At 37.7% G+C, this 14,541-nt stretch overlaps 1 protein-coding gene across 4 annotated transcripts in view; it reads left to right on the forward strand.

Annotated features, from left to right (window-relative positions):
- The first annotated feature begins 8,838 nt into the window (after positions 1–8,838).
- Positions 8,839–14,541, forward strand: part of LOC148865481 (uncharacterized) — a 54,122-nt gene continuing 48,419 nt past the window's right edge. For 2 of the 4 annotated variants that reach the window (XM_088977843.1, XM_088977844.1), the window contains exon 1: positions 8,839–10,211. In XM_088977843.1, coding sequence (XP_088833969.1) covers positions 9,888–10,211 — 324 coding nt within the window. In that variant the 5' untranslated portion in view covers positions 8,839–9,887. Of the gene's footprint in view, positions 10,212–13,287; positions 13,623–13,690; positions 13,826–14,541 lie in introns of those variants that run through there. The other 2 variants (XM_088977846.1, XM_088977845.1) reach the window with 2 other exon arrangements.

Below are 14,541 nucleotides of genomic sequence, written 5' to 3' on the forward strand. Positions count from 1 at the left end.
TACACCCACTGTAGGGGCGTATCGATGGGGAGCCAAAATGATACGTATCGGCCAATACGGGCCCAATATGGGTTGATACTTTGAACCTTGTTACTGCCTACTTCCACGAGAGAGATGAAAATTGTTCTTCATAGTGAAAGAAAATGAGAAACAATACAAATACCTTGTGGCTTGCAATCCAAACCAACACTTAACCCTTATACACCCGTTCTCTCTTTCCTCTCTCAACCTAAAGAACAAAACCAAGAGAAAATACTCCACTCTTACACCAAGAGCACTCTCTTTCTCTTTACCTTTCACTCTAAAAAACTTGACCCTTGAACAAAACCAAGAGAACCCTTGTACATCTGTTCTTTCTTTTAATGTAAAACCCTCTTTAACCTAAAGAGGAACCACCACACCCATCATTAGATTAAAAATAATCCAGCGATTGAAAAATAAAACACAACCCCATCATATGCACCATCTACACCTTTTTTAAAATATATTTTTCTATGGTCACTGTCTTATTATCCATTTAATATTACACTTAGTAAACCATCATTCAGCTTCACAGCTAGCTGAAGCACAGCGTTGAAATGTCGCCATTATAATTGCCAAATGCCTAGAAAGCATCTAAAAATGAGGGCAGATAAGAAAATAGCATAGAGGCAAGGAATTGGGTAACAAGTTTGTTCGGTGGTTGGGACCATCCGAACTCAATGTATTTATAATGAGAGAGTCTAAAATATTTACACTTACACCAAGGGATAAGAATGAGAAGGATAACAAGGGGAGTTACAGACAAAAAGATGCAATCCAAATCCAATTCAAAGAGTCCAAGTCCAAGAATAATGGTGTAACAAGTTCTCTTACAAGGGAAAATTGGATCCCTGGAATTCTTTGTCGAAGAATCACGCAGTTCAATGTTGACATTAATAAGAGACACAAGAGCCAAAATAGCTCATGAAAATCTCATTTCCCTTGGTTGCCATATTCCACTTTCATTTTTGAGTTGACTACTCTTGTTTGATCTCTACATCTGCTATAGTCTCACTCTGGATCAAAGGTGACACTTAACTCCTTGTATTATTGTTTGATGCATTGTCCTTCTCACTTGGCATTGGAAGCTTGCAGCGCTCACTACACTTTTTTAGCTTTGCCACTATATCTAGTTGACGATTTTCGATTATCTCACAATCAATTTGACTACTAGGTGTAGGTTTTGTATCAACAACCTTCTCTAAATCACCATATTTTCTGCTCTCCACTATAGGATGTTGGAAGCTTCTTTGTTCATTTGCCATAGCAAGCGCAGTCAATGGATCCTGTTCTCGACCAAAACCAATCTAAACTTGGAATCATCATACTTCATGTTCTCCTTGACTAAGCAAAGATTTAAGCTAGAGTCCTCTTGTACGGTAGAGCCAATAAGGAGATATTCTTACTACAACTATGCATATGGTGTTAGTCAGGAAACTCTCTCTCTCTCTCTCTCTCTCTCTCTCTCTCTCTCTCTCTCTCTCTCTCTCTTTCTCTCTGTGTTTTGGAGTTTGAATTTGTGTCGCATGGCCTAGCACCCTAAAAATGTCCCACAAACTGAAAGCCCATCATGTGTCCTCCCACACACGCGTGTGCAGAATTTTCAATTTTGTTGGTACGAAGGGGAACAATAGTTCCTGACTAAATGTCAAATAACAGCTCGAAATGGAAATGAGAAACCAGGAAAAATTATCGAGTTAACAACAAAAATTTGGCAATTGTATTTGTCACACCCCAAACCTAAGTCAAGGCATGACAATGCCACATGTTCAAAGAACATGCAAGGCTATCCTGTTTAAAATCAAAATGGGAGATTAAGAATAATGTTAAATACCTAAAAAATAAAGATATTTGAACTTACTAAATAATTCTCACATCAAATATACCAAGTAAACCTCATGTTAAAAAGTGGTATAAAAAATCTTATTGAACTGATGATTAACTTCAAAGAAAATTCCTTTAAAATGTGAAGGAAAAAAAAAGAGAAAGTAACTAAGTAGATAACTGGTGAGATCTAAATCCTGATTCCAAGTCTAACGTGCTAACTAAATAAACTCTCTACTCTTCCCCCCACCCAAGCAAACTGCAAAACCTATTCCTCAGTATTTGAAAATATGGAAAAATTGTATGAGTGCACAATTCACTAATTGACAATCCATCCCACCAATCAGATTAAGCATGTATTAAAAAACACTATACAATAATTAATATCTAGTAGAAAATCTTTTATCAAAAAACTCACATAAATTAGTATACATTTTTATTAAAAGAAATAACAACTCAAATAGTTTCAAAATAGAACTTACATATTGGGAAAAATTGTGAGAAACACATAACATGGAACGTATAACCCTAGTGGCAAGGTCCAGAGCCACATATATGCCCTATGGTGCCCAAAATAGACTAGTCTATGATGCCATCGTATTCATCCCCAATATCATGGTCTAGAGAGTAGTCAATTTCAAAATGTAGGCAGATACAATAATCCACACACATGGGTCTCAATAGCACATTTAACAATAGTAGCTAAAACATATCCAAATTGAATAACAAATATTTAGAAAAATCCATGGAATAATTCAAGAAATATGAAGCATCAAATAAATCATTTGAAATAATTAACAATGTGTGAGTACGGAGGTAAGGCTATGTGCGGGGATCTCCTTGAAAGACGAAAGCTGAAGACAAAGGGTAGGCTAAAGGCTAGGGTGAATAGAGTGATAGAATGATATCCTCTTTATGAGTTGGACTCCTATTTATAGAGAGAGATCCCGAGGTCTTGAAAGGAAGGAGATAAAAGTGTTTGATTCCCACTAGGGAAGGGAATCTTGGATTCGGTGTTAGTTATAGGGAACACCCCTAGGGTTTTGTCGTGTGTCTTATGAGATATCTCAAGGACAGGGTTCCCTAGGGGTGTTCCCTAGGGTTTCACCATATGTCTTGAAAGGAAGCAAATGACTTTTGGCACATATGCTTGTGGGAAGATGTCACTGGAGGCATGGAACGCATACTAGTACGAGAGCAAGGGTTTGGATGACATCATGGTTCAAAAGGGGGACAACCAATGTCATCTTGCAACATTTATCCTCAATGTTGCGTCTTAGTTCTTATTTCCCGGTGTCCCTGTTTTGTTGTCTATTGTGAAAGCACAAAATTTTTGTTACGTTGGATTTTTGGGTTTTGATGATGGTGGTGAGGGTTGATCTGTCTAATGGAGCTTGGGTAATAAAGGATTGTGGGCAATAGCTATGAGGAAGAGGTTTTGTCAACAACGCCTTTGTTTAATGGTGCATCAGACGAGGGGGATACAGTTCGATATTTCCTCTATTGTAGCCCCCTATTTCTTAGTAGAAGGCAACATTGTGTCAAGAAACATGTGTGGTGCGTGTGGTTTATGGCCCTCCTGTCAAGAAACATGGGTCATTTAATTTTCAGCCCTTTTGTGTCTTGATAGAATGTCTTCGATCAAGAAACATTCTCTATGGGGTTTATGGCCCACAATCTATTGCAGCCCCCTGTGTTTTGGTAGGAGGAGTTCTATTAGGGACAAGTGAGGCTTGGTAGACGAAACGTGCAGCCCCCCTATGATTTGAACATGCCAGTGATAGTTCAAGTCGTCATGAGACTGGCACATTGGGTCATGCGTAGGATAGTGGTTAATCACTCCAATGATTTTTGGGGCATGACGGCTTTATTTAGCTTGTCTTTAAAAGTGTCCTACCCTTTTTAAGGGTATTATCATAATTATGTGATGTTTAGACTCCCACTCAATTGGTGGAGAGTGATCGATTTGTCATGTCAGCAATCGTGCAATATGGCCACAATCCCTGGCACATGCGAGATCCTATTTAAAAGGACATGCGAGGGGGGAAGTCCTTCTTCCTCTCTAAGCTTCCTTTACTCTAGATTTCCTTTGACCATCAAAGATCTCCCTTCATTACTCATTGTTGTTTGCGATTCTTGCTCTCAATTGCAGGTATCTTTCACTAGAGCATTTATAGGGTTCTTTACTGATCTGGTTCAAATGGTTCCTTAGAAGCAAAAGAAGATGTGGGACGTATGCCCATTTATGAATTTTATGCATTAAGTTGATATAGCAAAGCTTCTTTCCGATTATGAAATGGCCAAAGCGTATGATCCTTGTCAAGGGTTTTTGGGCCCCTATGCATGTGTCAAAGAGAAAAGATGACACCTACAATGCTGTAGAAGGTAACGAGCTTTTATGTTTGTATGGTTAGCAAAAGCGGAGTGTGGTATATAGGTGTTTTGAGCCAAAGACTAATGGTTCGAAAGGTTTCACCAGTTTTATGTCTTAGGCACTCTATGTTTTGGAGAACCCCATGTATTGTAGGATTTTGCACAATGTTGGGCTTCTGAGGTTAATCGATCGTTTCATGCACTTCCCTAGTGGAGACAATGTGGACTTTATGGAACTGGTTTTGGCGCATTGGTGTTGTCATACCCACACCTCCCTTGGTGCTTTTGGTGAGTTTAAGGTTATAGTGGAAGATGCTTTTGCCCTACTATCTCCCTTTGGTTGGGATTGTCTCGATTCATCACCTATAGTATGTCAAGTCTATCCCTAGTGTGTTTTCAAGTATCTATACAATGTTGGTGAACGAAGTGGATCGATTCAAGGCCAAGGTGTATGCCACATCAACCTATGGGAAGATGCCTCTAGATGGATGGATTAAACATTGGTTTGAGCATAAAAATGTGATGGATGTCATGGTTAGGAAGGTGAACAACCAATGTCACTTAGTCACATCCATTCTCTATATCGCATCGCGATTCCTACTCCTTGACAGCCATGATTACAGCCTCTAGATAATATTGGCACCGCTTGCCGTTCTTATAGAAAGTGGGCATTAACTTCCATTATCTTTGATGTTCTTGATCTAATTGTACGAGCAAATGGATGATACAATTCACCAAGTGATGGATCCTAGTTGCAAGCAGCAGTCCTCTTACATTTTCACTTCGTTCCTCTTAATGTTCATCTGCGAACGGTTCGACTTAGATGTAATTCCATGGGAACTTTCTCCATTGGGTGTTCATATGTCTACTTTGGATGGTTTGGACTCATAGGACGTCACATTAGATGTATGTACAGGAAAGCATTGGCTAAATTCCAGGAATGGTAAGAGTATTGACATTTATGAAATAAAGGCCTAGTTCATTTGTATAGATGGTTTCTTTCCCCATCCATATGCAGAGAATGTTGCCCATTCCATGCCTTTTCGTATTGACATGAATGCCCTTGAGGAAGGTGAACAATAGTGTGTTATTGGCATTGATAACACAATGGTGGGTGTTGCATGCCTTGTCCTGTGGCCTGGTGTTATTAGATATTTGAACAAGATGGGGGAAGCTCAATCGTGTGTGTACTGTCCCGATCACCTTCTCCATTAGTTTGGTTATGACAGACTAGGGTCCCAATTTTTGCACTCCGACATCGAAGACGAGGCAACATCACAATGGTCTCGCCTTCACAAGCGTCACACGTTTCCCATTGGCCAGATACAAATGCGTAGAGGTGTGCAGAACTCTCCGTTGTGGGTATCTTTGTTCTTTGTTCAACGGATTTTTGTTATTCTTGGTGATTGAGCCCCATCCAAGGCATGTCAAGGCACCTGGTCATGCGGCAGAACAACCTAAGGAAAGTCCCCGCAACACCCATAGTTGGCGAGTTGCAACAGTGATGGCGCCTGATGCTCATGCTAACGAAGGGCGGCCCTTGGTTGCCAATGACAAGGGTAAGTGGCCCCTTGAGGAAGTGGGGGAGAGCAGTCAGCCTCCTTCTACGAAGAAATAGAGGACGAACACAGCAGGGCATGTGAGGGAATATGTTGTTTCTATCAGGGTTGTCATTCCTATTCACTCAATGACTTTGATGAAGAGAGTGGGAGGTGTCTCCACTCGATTTCTCCCTCAAGTGCTTCAATTGTGAGAGGTGTAGGTGCAGCGATGTCTTTAGCCGAAAAGGATGGTTTCTGTGGTGTTAGAGTAAAGTTAGAATCCATCAAATGGATGGCCGAACCAATCCAGATGGTTGGTCAAAATTTCAAAAAAAATTTCTGAACTTTCTAGGAACCAATTTCCAAGTAAATTATTTCAGGATCATTCTTGCATTAAACCATACTAGATTTGAAACCAAAGAGAAGGGAGATTATAACTAATACAAAGCCCACAAATCGTAGCTCCTAGAGTGGTATTTCACACCCAAAATCAGTCCCAAAACTAGCCTCCAATTGAAGATGGCGTAGTGTATAGGAGAAGCCGGATCAACAACATTGTTTTCAGCAAGACTGCTATTCAACTTGCTTAGAACTAATGAGATGTGTGAACTTAATTTCCCTAATGTTTTTCTTACAAAAACTCAAAGGAAAAACTGGCAAAAATCAATTCTTGAAAAGGCCAAGTTGTGATGAGTGGGGTTTCAAGGAGAGAAGGGAGAAAATGAGAGAGCACTAGACTAAGGAGAACAAATTCTATTTGCCCTCTTCCTCTCAACCCCCCTTACATGAAGCATTCTCCTAATCTAATTAGGAGACTATCCAAATCTGATTTGGGTTTGGACTCTTTTAAGAGATAAGCATTATCCTCTTAAGAGTATAGATGCTCCATACTTAGAACTATGCCCAGTTTTGATCCAAATGTGATAGCTTAACTAATCTTGTTAGTAATGGGCCTTAGGCTCATTTTTCTTAAAGGCTCACGCCCCCATGTGTTCCATGGCCACTTTGGGCCTGATATTGTATGGTGTGGGAACCCACAAAGGTCTCACACAAGTGCACAAGGGTTTGAGCCCACTTTTAAAAGAGGTTAGGCCTAATTCTTGACCCATAATTATCAAAATACTACACGATAGGGAATGACCTCTCCCCTAGCTGCAAGGTGCACTGCCACACTCTCTACTCAAATAAATCCCGAGATTAAAATATTTTGTAAACATTTTTTATAAAATAGTAGTATATAGTGTATAAATACATTTTGCAAAACTGTATTTCAAATACATTTGAAATTTATTGCCAACAATTTAGGTTTCCATCAAAAATAGCGTAAACCTTATATTCACTTTGTCCAGCAAATTGGTCGATCCTATCACTATGATCAACCACTCATGTGAATTCTTAAACTATTCAAACATACATTTTTTTTGTTATCTACTACCCGAACATACCTAGGTATTTAACTCTTGATGGATCTCACTTATTGGTATATCAAGGATAGCTTAGTCCAACACCTAGTGTAGTACCATAATCAAGTATGGGGGTTATGTGTTACTTTATAGTTTTGCCCATCTATCTCCAAAACATCAAAGGCATAATAATAGAGAAAAATCACACCCACTTTGTTGTTTTCATCGGCTATCTTCTCTTTTATGGGAATGGATAATTCTATTGCACTTTTTTTTTTTCTATAGAAAATTCCCCTTTCATATCCTTAACCTTTTACCCACACATAGGAGTGGCCACGAGTCGAGCTTTTCACAAGCTATTCTTGACTTCACTCGGTTTAAACTGAGCTTCGAGCCAAGCTTGAGCCTAATGAAGCTCGGCTCGTGGAGGCCTGTGAACCTAGTATATAATAATTTTTTTATTATATAAATACATACACACACATACATATACATATACATACATAAAAAAATATATGTAGTAAATAATTTTTATTATATATATGATAATATTTTTATTTTTATGTATAATAATAAATAATTTTTATAATTCTTATTTTCTGTATGTAAAATAAAACATTTTTTGTATGTATATTTGTTATATGTATAAATAATAAATATTTTTTATAAATCTTATTTTTTGTATGGAAAATACTAAATATTTTTATATGTATAATTTTTATTTTTTAGAAAAAACTTGGCTCGAGCCGAGCCAAGCATGAACTTGCAAGCTGTGAACCGAGCCGAGTTGAGCACGAACTTGCAAGCTTTGAATCGAACCGAGCTCGAGCTTGAGCTCTAATATAGTTAGTGAGTCGAACTTGAATAGCCAAGTATTCGGCTCAGCTCAACTCGAATCCACCCCTACCAACACATAAAAAGCACCTTAACAGATCAATTTAAATCAATAATGAAACTAGAAAACTCAAAGTACTCAACTCCAAAATATACAAAATCACCTTATGCTCAGTTTGGGAGGAGTACAAAAGGAAATATGTACAGTGCAAATACATATAAAATAATACAAAATACAAGACATTGGACTCTACATATTTGTATTTGTACTCCTTCCAAATTGGGCCTTGGGAAATATTAGACAATAACACAAAAAAAAAAAAAAAAATCTTGGAATCAAAATGTGGATCTTACCAATCTAACAAGTTCTATGGGTTCTGATAACTTTTGAATCCATATCTAATCTTGCATTTTCATAATCTAACATGGAGAATATTTAAGAACTGAAAACACAGAAAGTCAGTTTCAAAAAACAATGAACAGCGTTACCAATCTAACAAGTTCTATGGATTTTGCCAAAATCCCCTCCCCTCGTTGATGGTGGTGAGGGGGATGAACTTGGCGATTGAATTTTCAGGGCATGAAAACAATGTTTGTTTTGGTTGAGAGAAAATGAACAGTGCATTTCCAAAAGTTTTAAATCATACATATCATTACCATCATCACGTGATATAGATAACTGACGGATCGTTAAAGATGAGGACTAAATTTATAATTTTTAAAAGCTCAGGTATTACAATGGTACGTTTTGAAATTCAGGGGCTAAATTGAGACAATCCCAAGTACAGCGCAATAATCAGGAATTTTCATAATATCATTCTCTCTCTCACTGTAAAGTTCATAAGCTTATCTCTCTGTCTCTCTCCGCGGAGACCTTTTTAAAGCTTTTCTCTTTGTTTCTTTTTCACGAGCATTGCCTGAGCAAAAGAGAAGGTTTGGTCATTCTCCGTTAAGAAAGTTCTAGGGTTCCGATTTTCACAGGGGAAATATTTATTAGAGATTAGAGTCTTTGGAATCTCCATTAAAGACATTTCCCCTGCTTTTCTTTCTTTTGTTTTATTCTTTTTTCATTTCTGTAGTTGAAAACCTGTCGGAAATTGCCCCTAGTAATCCACTTCTAGCGAGGCTCCGTTTCTGGGGTTCGGAATGGAATCGCCATTGCAGAGTAAAGGAAATCGCGAAATCTGATTTGGTGGTTTGCTTTTTGGTTCTTTCTTACGGTTTTGGGTTCGAACATGTGATTAACAGGATGGAGTGGGGGCAGGAAGAGTTCGCTTTGGAGGGGTTTTCTTTTCTAGGGTTTCAATAGTCAGAGATTGTAGTGATGTTAAATGAGGAGTTGGAATTTAATAGAGCTTTGGCCAGTTACCTTTTGAGAAACTTACATGTGAAGGAATCGGTTTGAGTTTGACGGAAATGGAGATCTTTTTTATGGATTCTGGTGCGAATTTAGTGATTTGATGGGTTTTAAAGTGGAGGTTTATTGAATTTGTCGTGGGGTTCATTAATGGAGGGCCGGTAATGTTAAAACGGAAGTTTCTATATATCCTCTTATCGCGACTTTTTTTTTTTTTTTGGAATGAAACATGTGAACTGAAGTTCTTCCTTGAGAGGCTGAAGGATGCTTCAATTTCGTGAGGTGTGAGAGCCTTTGGAGTTGCAGTCTGGTGAATTTCTCAATATGGATCCAACCGGTCATTTAAATTCTTTTAAGCGTAGAAATTTGGAAACTTCGAATTTGAATGGCCACAAATGGATAGGGGTTGCCATCGATTCAGATGAAAGATACTGGTATATTACATATGAGTTGCCTTAACTTAGCTTTGAAATGGTTCGTGCCTGAATTGCTAGAAAGTAGTTGATTGTTTTGCCAATGAGTTTGTAGCTTCTAATGATGGAGGATATATGGCTTTTCAAACAAGGCTGGAAATGGCTCCAATCACAGAAGCATTTATACTCAGGTACACATACTGCGGTGAGCTGTTTCAGAGACAAAATTGTACTTTTGATAGATCGCCACTGGCCAGTGGTATGCAGTGGTTCTGTAAAATTTGGGAAGTTCCTCCTGATTTTATTGTTACAGTGGAGGGACTGCATAGTCCGTGGTTTTGGGTCATTGGCAGGCTTGGGCACTGCAGCACTGCTGATTATAATGTGGAGTTGCTTCCTCAGCTTGACATCGATGTCTTGCCTGCTGTATGTATTTCTGAGTCTGGTAAGTCTGTCCTCATCAATTTGTCTTTCTGACCTTTTATTTGGTGCTGGGTTGCTTGCTAATTGCTAATGTTCTTTAATTTATGACTGTTCTTGTATCAATCGCTCATTGTTGGTAAAGAGGTCTTATTGTTGTATCAATCTATACAAGAGATCCGATGTTGATAATATAATGAACCCTCTCAAGAAAATTATGGATTGGATTATATTATGGCTAACTCTAGTTTCATGTTACCAGCATTTTATTCATACTTATTTACCAATAAAAAATGAGAGTTAGGTATCAGCTCTATTAGGAGGAACTGAATTTGCATGTCAGATGGTTTACATATGATGGTAACTATCGCTCTTTGAGATGAACCGACTCTTTCTTGATTTTATGTTGTCTATCTCTGCAAATTCTATGGGTCAAAGCACTGAAGGAAATGCATTCAAGCAATGTTTTAGAAGGCATGCCCCTAGGTGCGCATTTGAGGTGCATTTTAGGGCATGCATGCACCTTGCTTGAGCCCAGGCACAGCCCCTTTCAAAAGGAAGTCACATGCCTGGGCTGAGGCACAAGGTGATCCAGGTGTGCACCTTTTATAAATTTGCTTTTTTAGTTACTTTTTGATACATTGTTTCATGTTTTAAGACTTTGCAATAACCTATTAGCTTCTAAATAACCTTTTTATTGGTGCTTGTGCACTAGTAATGGTTTATTAACTTTTTGAAAGAAGTAAAGAATAAAGACCTTTTGAATACTTGATGCCCTGGTTGTCATGAATGGGATCTTAGTTCGTAAAATTTCCACTAAAGAGGTAATAAATACAATTGATCTCTGGTTCCTGTCCCCAAAAGGCTAAAACACAATAACCTATGATCTAATTACCAAGATCACAAAACCAACATCTTTATATATATGGGCCAAAACATTGCAGCTTTCTCCCTTTGCAAACACCCCAACTTTGAATTTCCTAGGAATAGGAATGCAAAACTAGCTGCTTGAAGTGATGGGACTATGTGATAGACAAAGATGTTGATAATTTTACATGTTTTGAATTGTTGAATGCTTGAAACACCTTGATATGATGCATATTTATTTACTTTTACTTTTACTTTGAATTTGTTTTGTATGTTATTCTAATTTTTAGTTGAGCTAATAGTTTTTTCTTGGAACATTTATTTTCCTATAAAATTATTTTTTGAGATAAGATAACTAATTTCATTAAGATAAAAAAAAGGGAGGGATGTACAAAGCCTTGTCTTCAAAACAAAAACAAAAGACAAAGCCCACTACATTGGCAAGGTATGATCACTATACAAGAAATCCATTCCCAGCCCAGATTTGTTTTTGTTTTTGTTTTGAAGACAAGGCTTTGTACATCCCTCCCTTTTTTTTTATCTTAATGAAATTAGTTATCTTAACTATACAAGAAATCCATTCCCAGCCCAGATTTGATTTCCTTTAAAATTCAAGATTGCATATTTTTATGTGCCAATTAATTTTCTAGTTTTGAAATATTTTAAAAAATTTGCACCTTTCTTTGTTAGGGCAAGTGCCTTGCCTTGCACTTGCACCTTGGGTGCTAGAAAGGCCCTCTAATTTTATAAAGTTTTAAACTATGGCCCTAAGGCTGAATTATTCCCCCGCCATGTTGTCGTGTTACTGGCTCAACCGTCTGGGTCAGCGGGTTAATCCATGACGTCATGACAATAAAATTTTTAACAAAATATTTAATAATAGAAAAAAACTGCCGAACCAGTAAATATGTCAAGGAGTCAACCATCCAGGTCAATGGGTTGTTGACTAAGTCAATATTTTTTTTTTCTGTAACATAGCAGGTTGGATGCTTAGCGTAATTGGATTGTGACTGGATCACTGGTCTGATCATCCAGGCTAATGATGGGTTGAAAACATTGACCACTCACTTTTAAAAACTGCATACAAGTTTCTTACTATAATAGACATGTTCATTTCTACTATTAGGAAAATATAAGATTGTTTTGGAGTAAATTCTTGATTCTTTAGGCTCAATTTATATTTATAGTTATTTTTATTGACCAAAACAAAATATATTCTTATTAAGCATCTATTGAATGGAAGAATTACTAGGGTTGTAATTGGATAAATAATTTGCTTCCATAATGAGCTTTGTTCCACATTTTAGCCTTTGTTTCACAACTTATACTCAGGATTATTTTTTAATACTTAGTAATTACATTTCATTTAAGATATTAAAGGAAGGGCTTCAAAACAAAATTGAAAACAAAAGAACTGTGAAAAGAATTCTTCAAACAAAATATTTCTTGATGCTGTAATCATCTGTCTTGGCACTTGCTTAGGTGGGATAAGTTTTGTATTCCTAAGAAGTTTGGGGGTTTGGATTTCAGAACGATTAGAGATCTTGGTTTTTTGCTATTGGGATAATGGTTGTGGAGGTTTAGTAAAGAAAGAGAGGCATTGTGGAGAAAGGTGACTGTTAAGTGTTAACAAGTATGTGATCACTTTACTGATTAAAAAAATATATGGGTTCACTAGTTTTGAATGGGACACTAGGGAGGTGTCAACAATGTATGGGTTAAGTGTGTGGAAAGGCATAATGAAATTTCACGCAAGTTAGGCGCACCAAAATCTTGGTTGGGGATGGAACACGGGTCAGATTTTGGGAGGGTGAATGGTTAGAAGGGGAGATTTTGTGAAATATGTCCAAGGCTACAGGTTAAGCTTTGAAGGAATTAGTTAAATCTTTGAGAAGAGGTGAGCAAATTATTTGGTGCACAGTTTTTAGAAGACCTCTCTTAGATAGAAAGTTGGGGTGTTCTATCCCATTGAAAGAACTGAAGGCTTTGAAGATGGATCCAATAGCTTCAGGTAACTGGTGATGGAAAGAGTGCAAAGATGGTTTTTTCAGAGTCAATCCTTCTTTGTGGATTTAACTAGACACTAGATTTTCAATTCTAATTTATGTGGGGTTCAGGGAAACCCGACCTCACCTTGGGTGGAGGCATTTGCTTGGTGGAATGGACAACATTCTGACCTTGGGTTATTTGATATCAAGAGGCTTTCTGTTTCCTAACATGTGTTTTTTATGTAGAAAAAAGAGGAAAATGTCGACATCAATTTATTCACTGCTTGCAGGCAACCTTCTTCAATATGTTTATCAAGTATTATGTTTGTTCGTGGAACTCAGTTTATTTTTGGGAGGATGTGGGTTGGTATCTCTACTCTTAAGGACCTCTTCCCTTCTTTGTACTCTATTTCATTTCAGTGTATAAAAGGGAGGTTGTCTTGAGTTTCCTCGCTTCTGCTTTTCCATTGGAACTAAATTGGAATCTTGGTTTTCAAAGATGGTTAAGGGAAGAAGAGTTGGTAATGTCTGTTTGGATCCTCTCAAACCAGATAGACAGATTTGGTTCCCCCACCCAAAAGGTTTGTTTTCTTGTGCATCCTTTTTCAAATCTCTCTATCAGTCTCCTAACCCTAGGTTTCCTTGCTGTAGGATTGTACCCCCAAAATCATTGCGCTTTGCTGTGAAGTGTTTTATGGGAAAGTAAACACTTTGGACAACTTACCAAAGAGAAGACCCTTCCTCTATATATCCCTGAACTGGTGTATTCTATGCAAATCTAATGGTGAGGATTGTTATCACTTATTTATTTTATGTTCTCAGGCTGCAAACTTATGGGATCAATTTTTCTCCTTATTTGGGTATGGTTGGAATGTGCTTTCAGAGATATGCATGTTATTTAACCTGTCTACCTTTGCCTGGGGTAAAACCGTAAAAGAAGAGGAAGTGTAATGTGGAGATGTATGAGAATTGCAATGATATGGACTATTTGGGAAGAGAGGAATGCAAGAACCTTCTTAGAAAAGGAAAAGAGTTTACAAGAACTTGAAGAATGTGTGATGACCAGGGTAATACATTGGATTGTTTTTGACAATTCTCCTTTAACAAGGAGCGAGTAAATTTAGTATGGAGACCTCCTCCAATAGGCTTTGTGAAACTGAATTTTGATGAAGTAGTCAAGGTAATCCAGGCCCCTCTGGGATAGGAGGGGTAATGACAGACAATGATGGAGATGGACACATATTGGCTTTGTTTTTAGGACTGGTGGGAGTAGGGGACTCTAATAGGGTTGAATTTCTTGCTGCCTTACAAGGAATTCAGATAGCAAATCAGTTACATTTGGAGAACCTAATCATTGAAGAGACTCAATTGGTTGTGGCGTGGTGGTAAAATCCAGACTTGGTTACTTGGGTTTTCAGGAATGAAATGGAGAAATTTAAATGGCTTACCAAAGACATGAATTTGATAATACCGTGGTTAGGAGAGGTCACAGCTTGCACC

The sequence above is a fragment of the Nelumbo lutea genome, chromosome 3 (genome assembly GCF_056320005.1).
Source record: "Nelumbo lutea isolate HS-2025 chromosome 3, American lotus-T2T, whole genome shotgun sequence".
Classification (NCBI taxonomy): Eukaryota; Viridiplantae; Streptophyta; class Magnoliopsida; order Proteales; family Nelumbonaceae; genus Nelumbo; species Nelumbo lutea.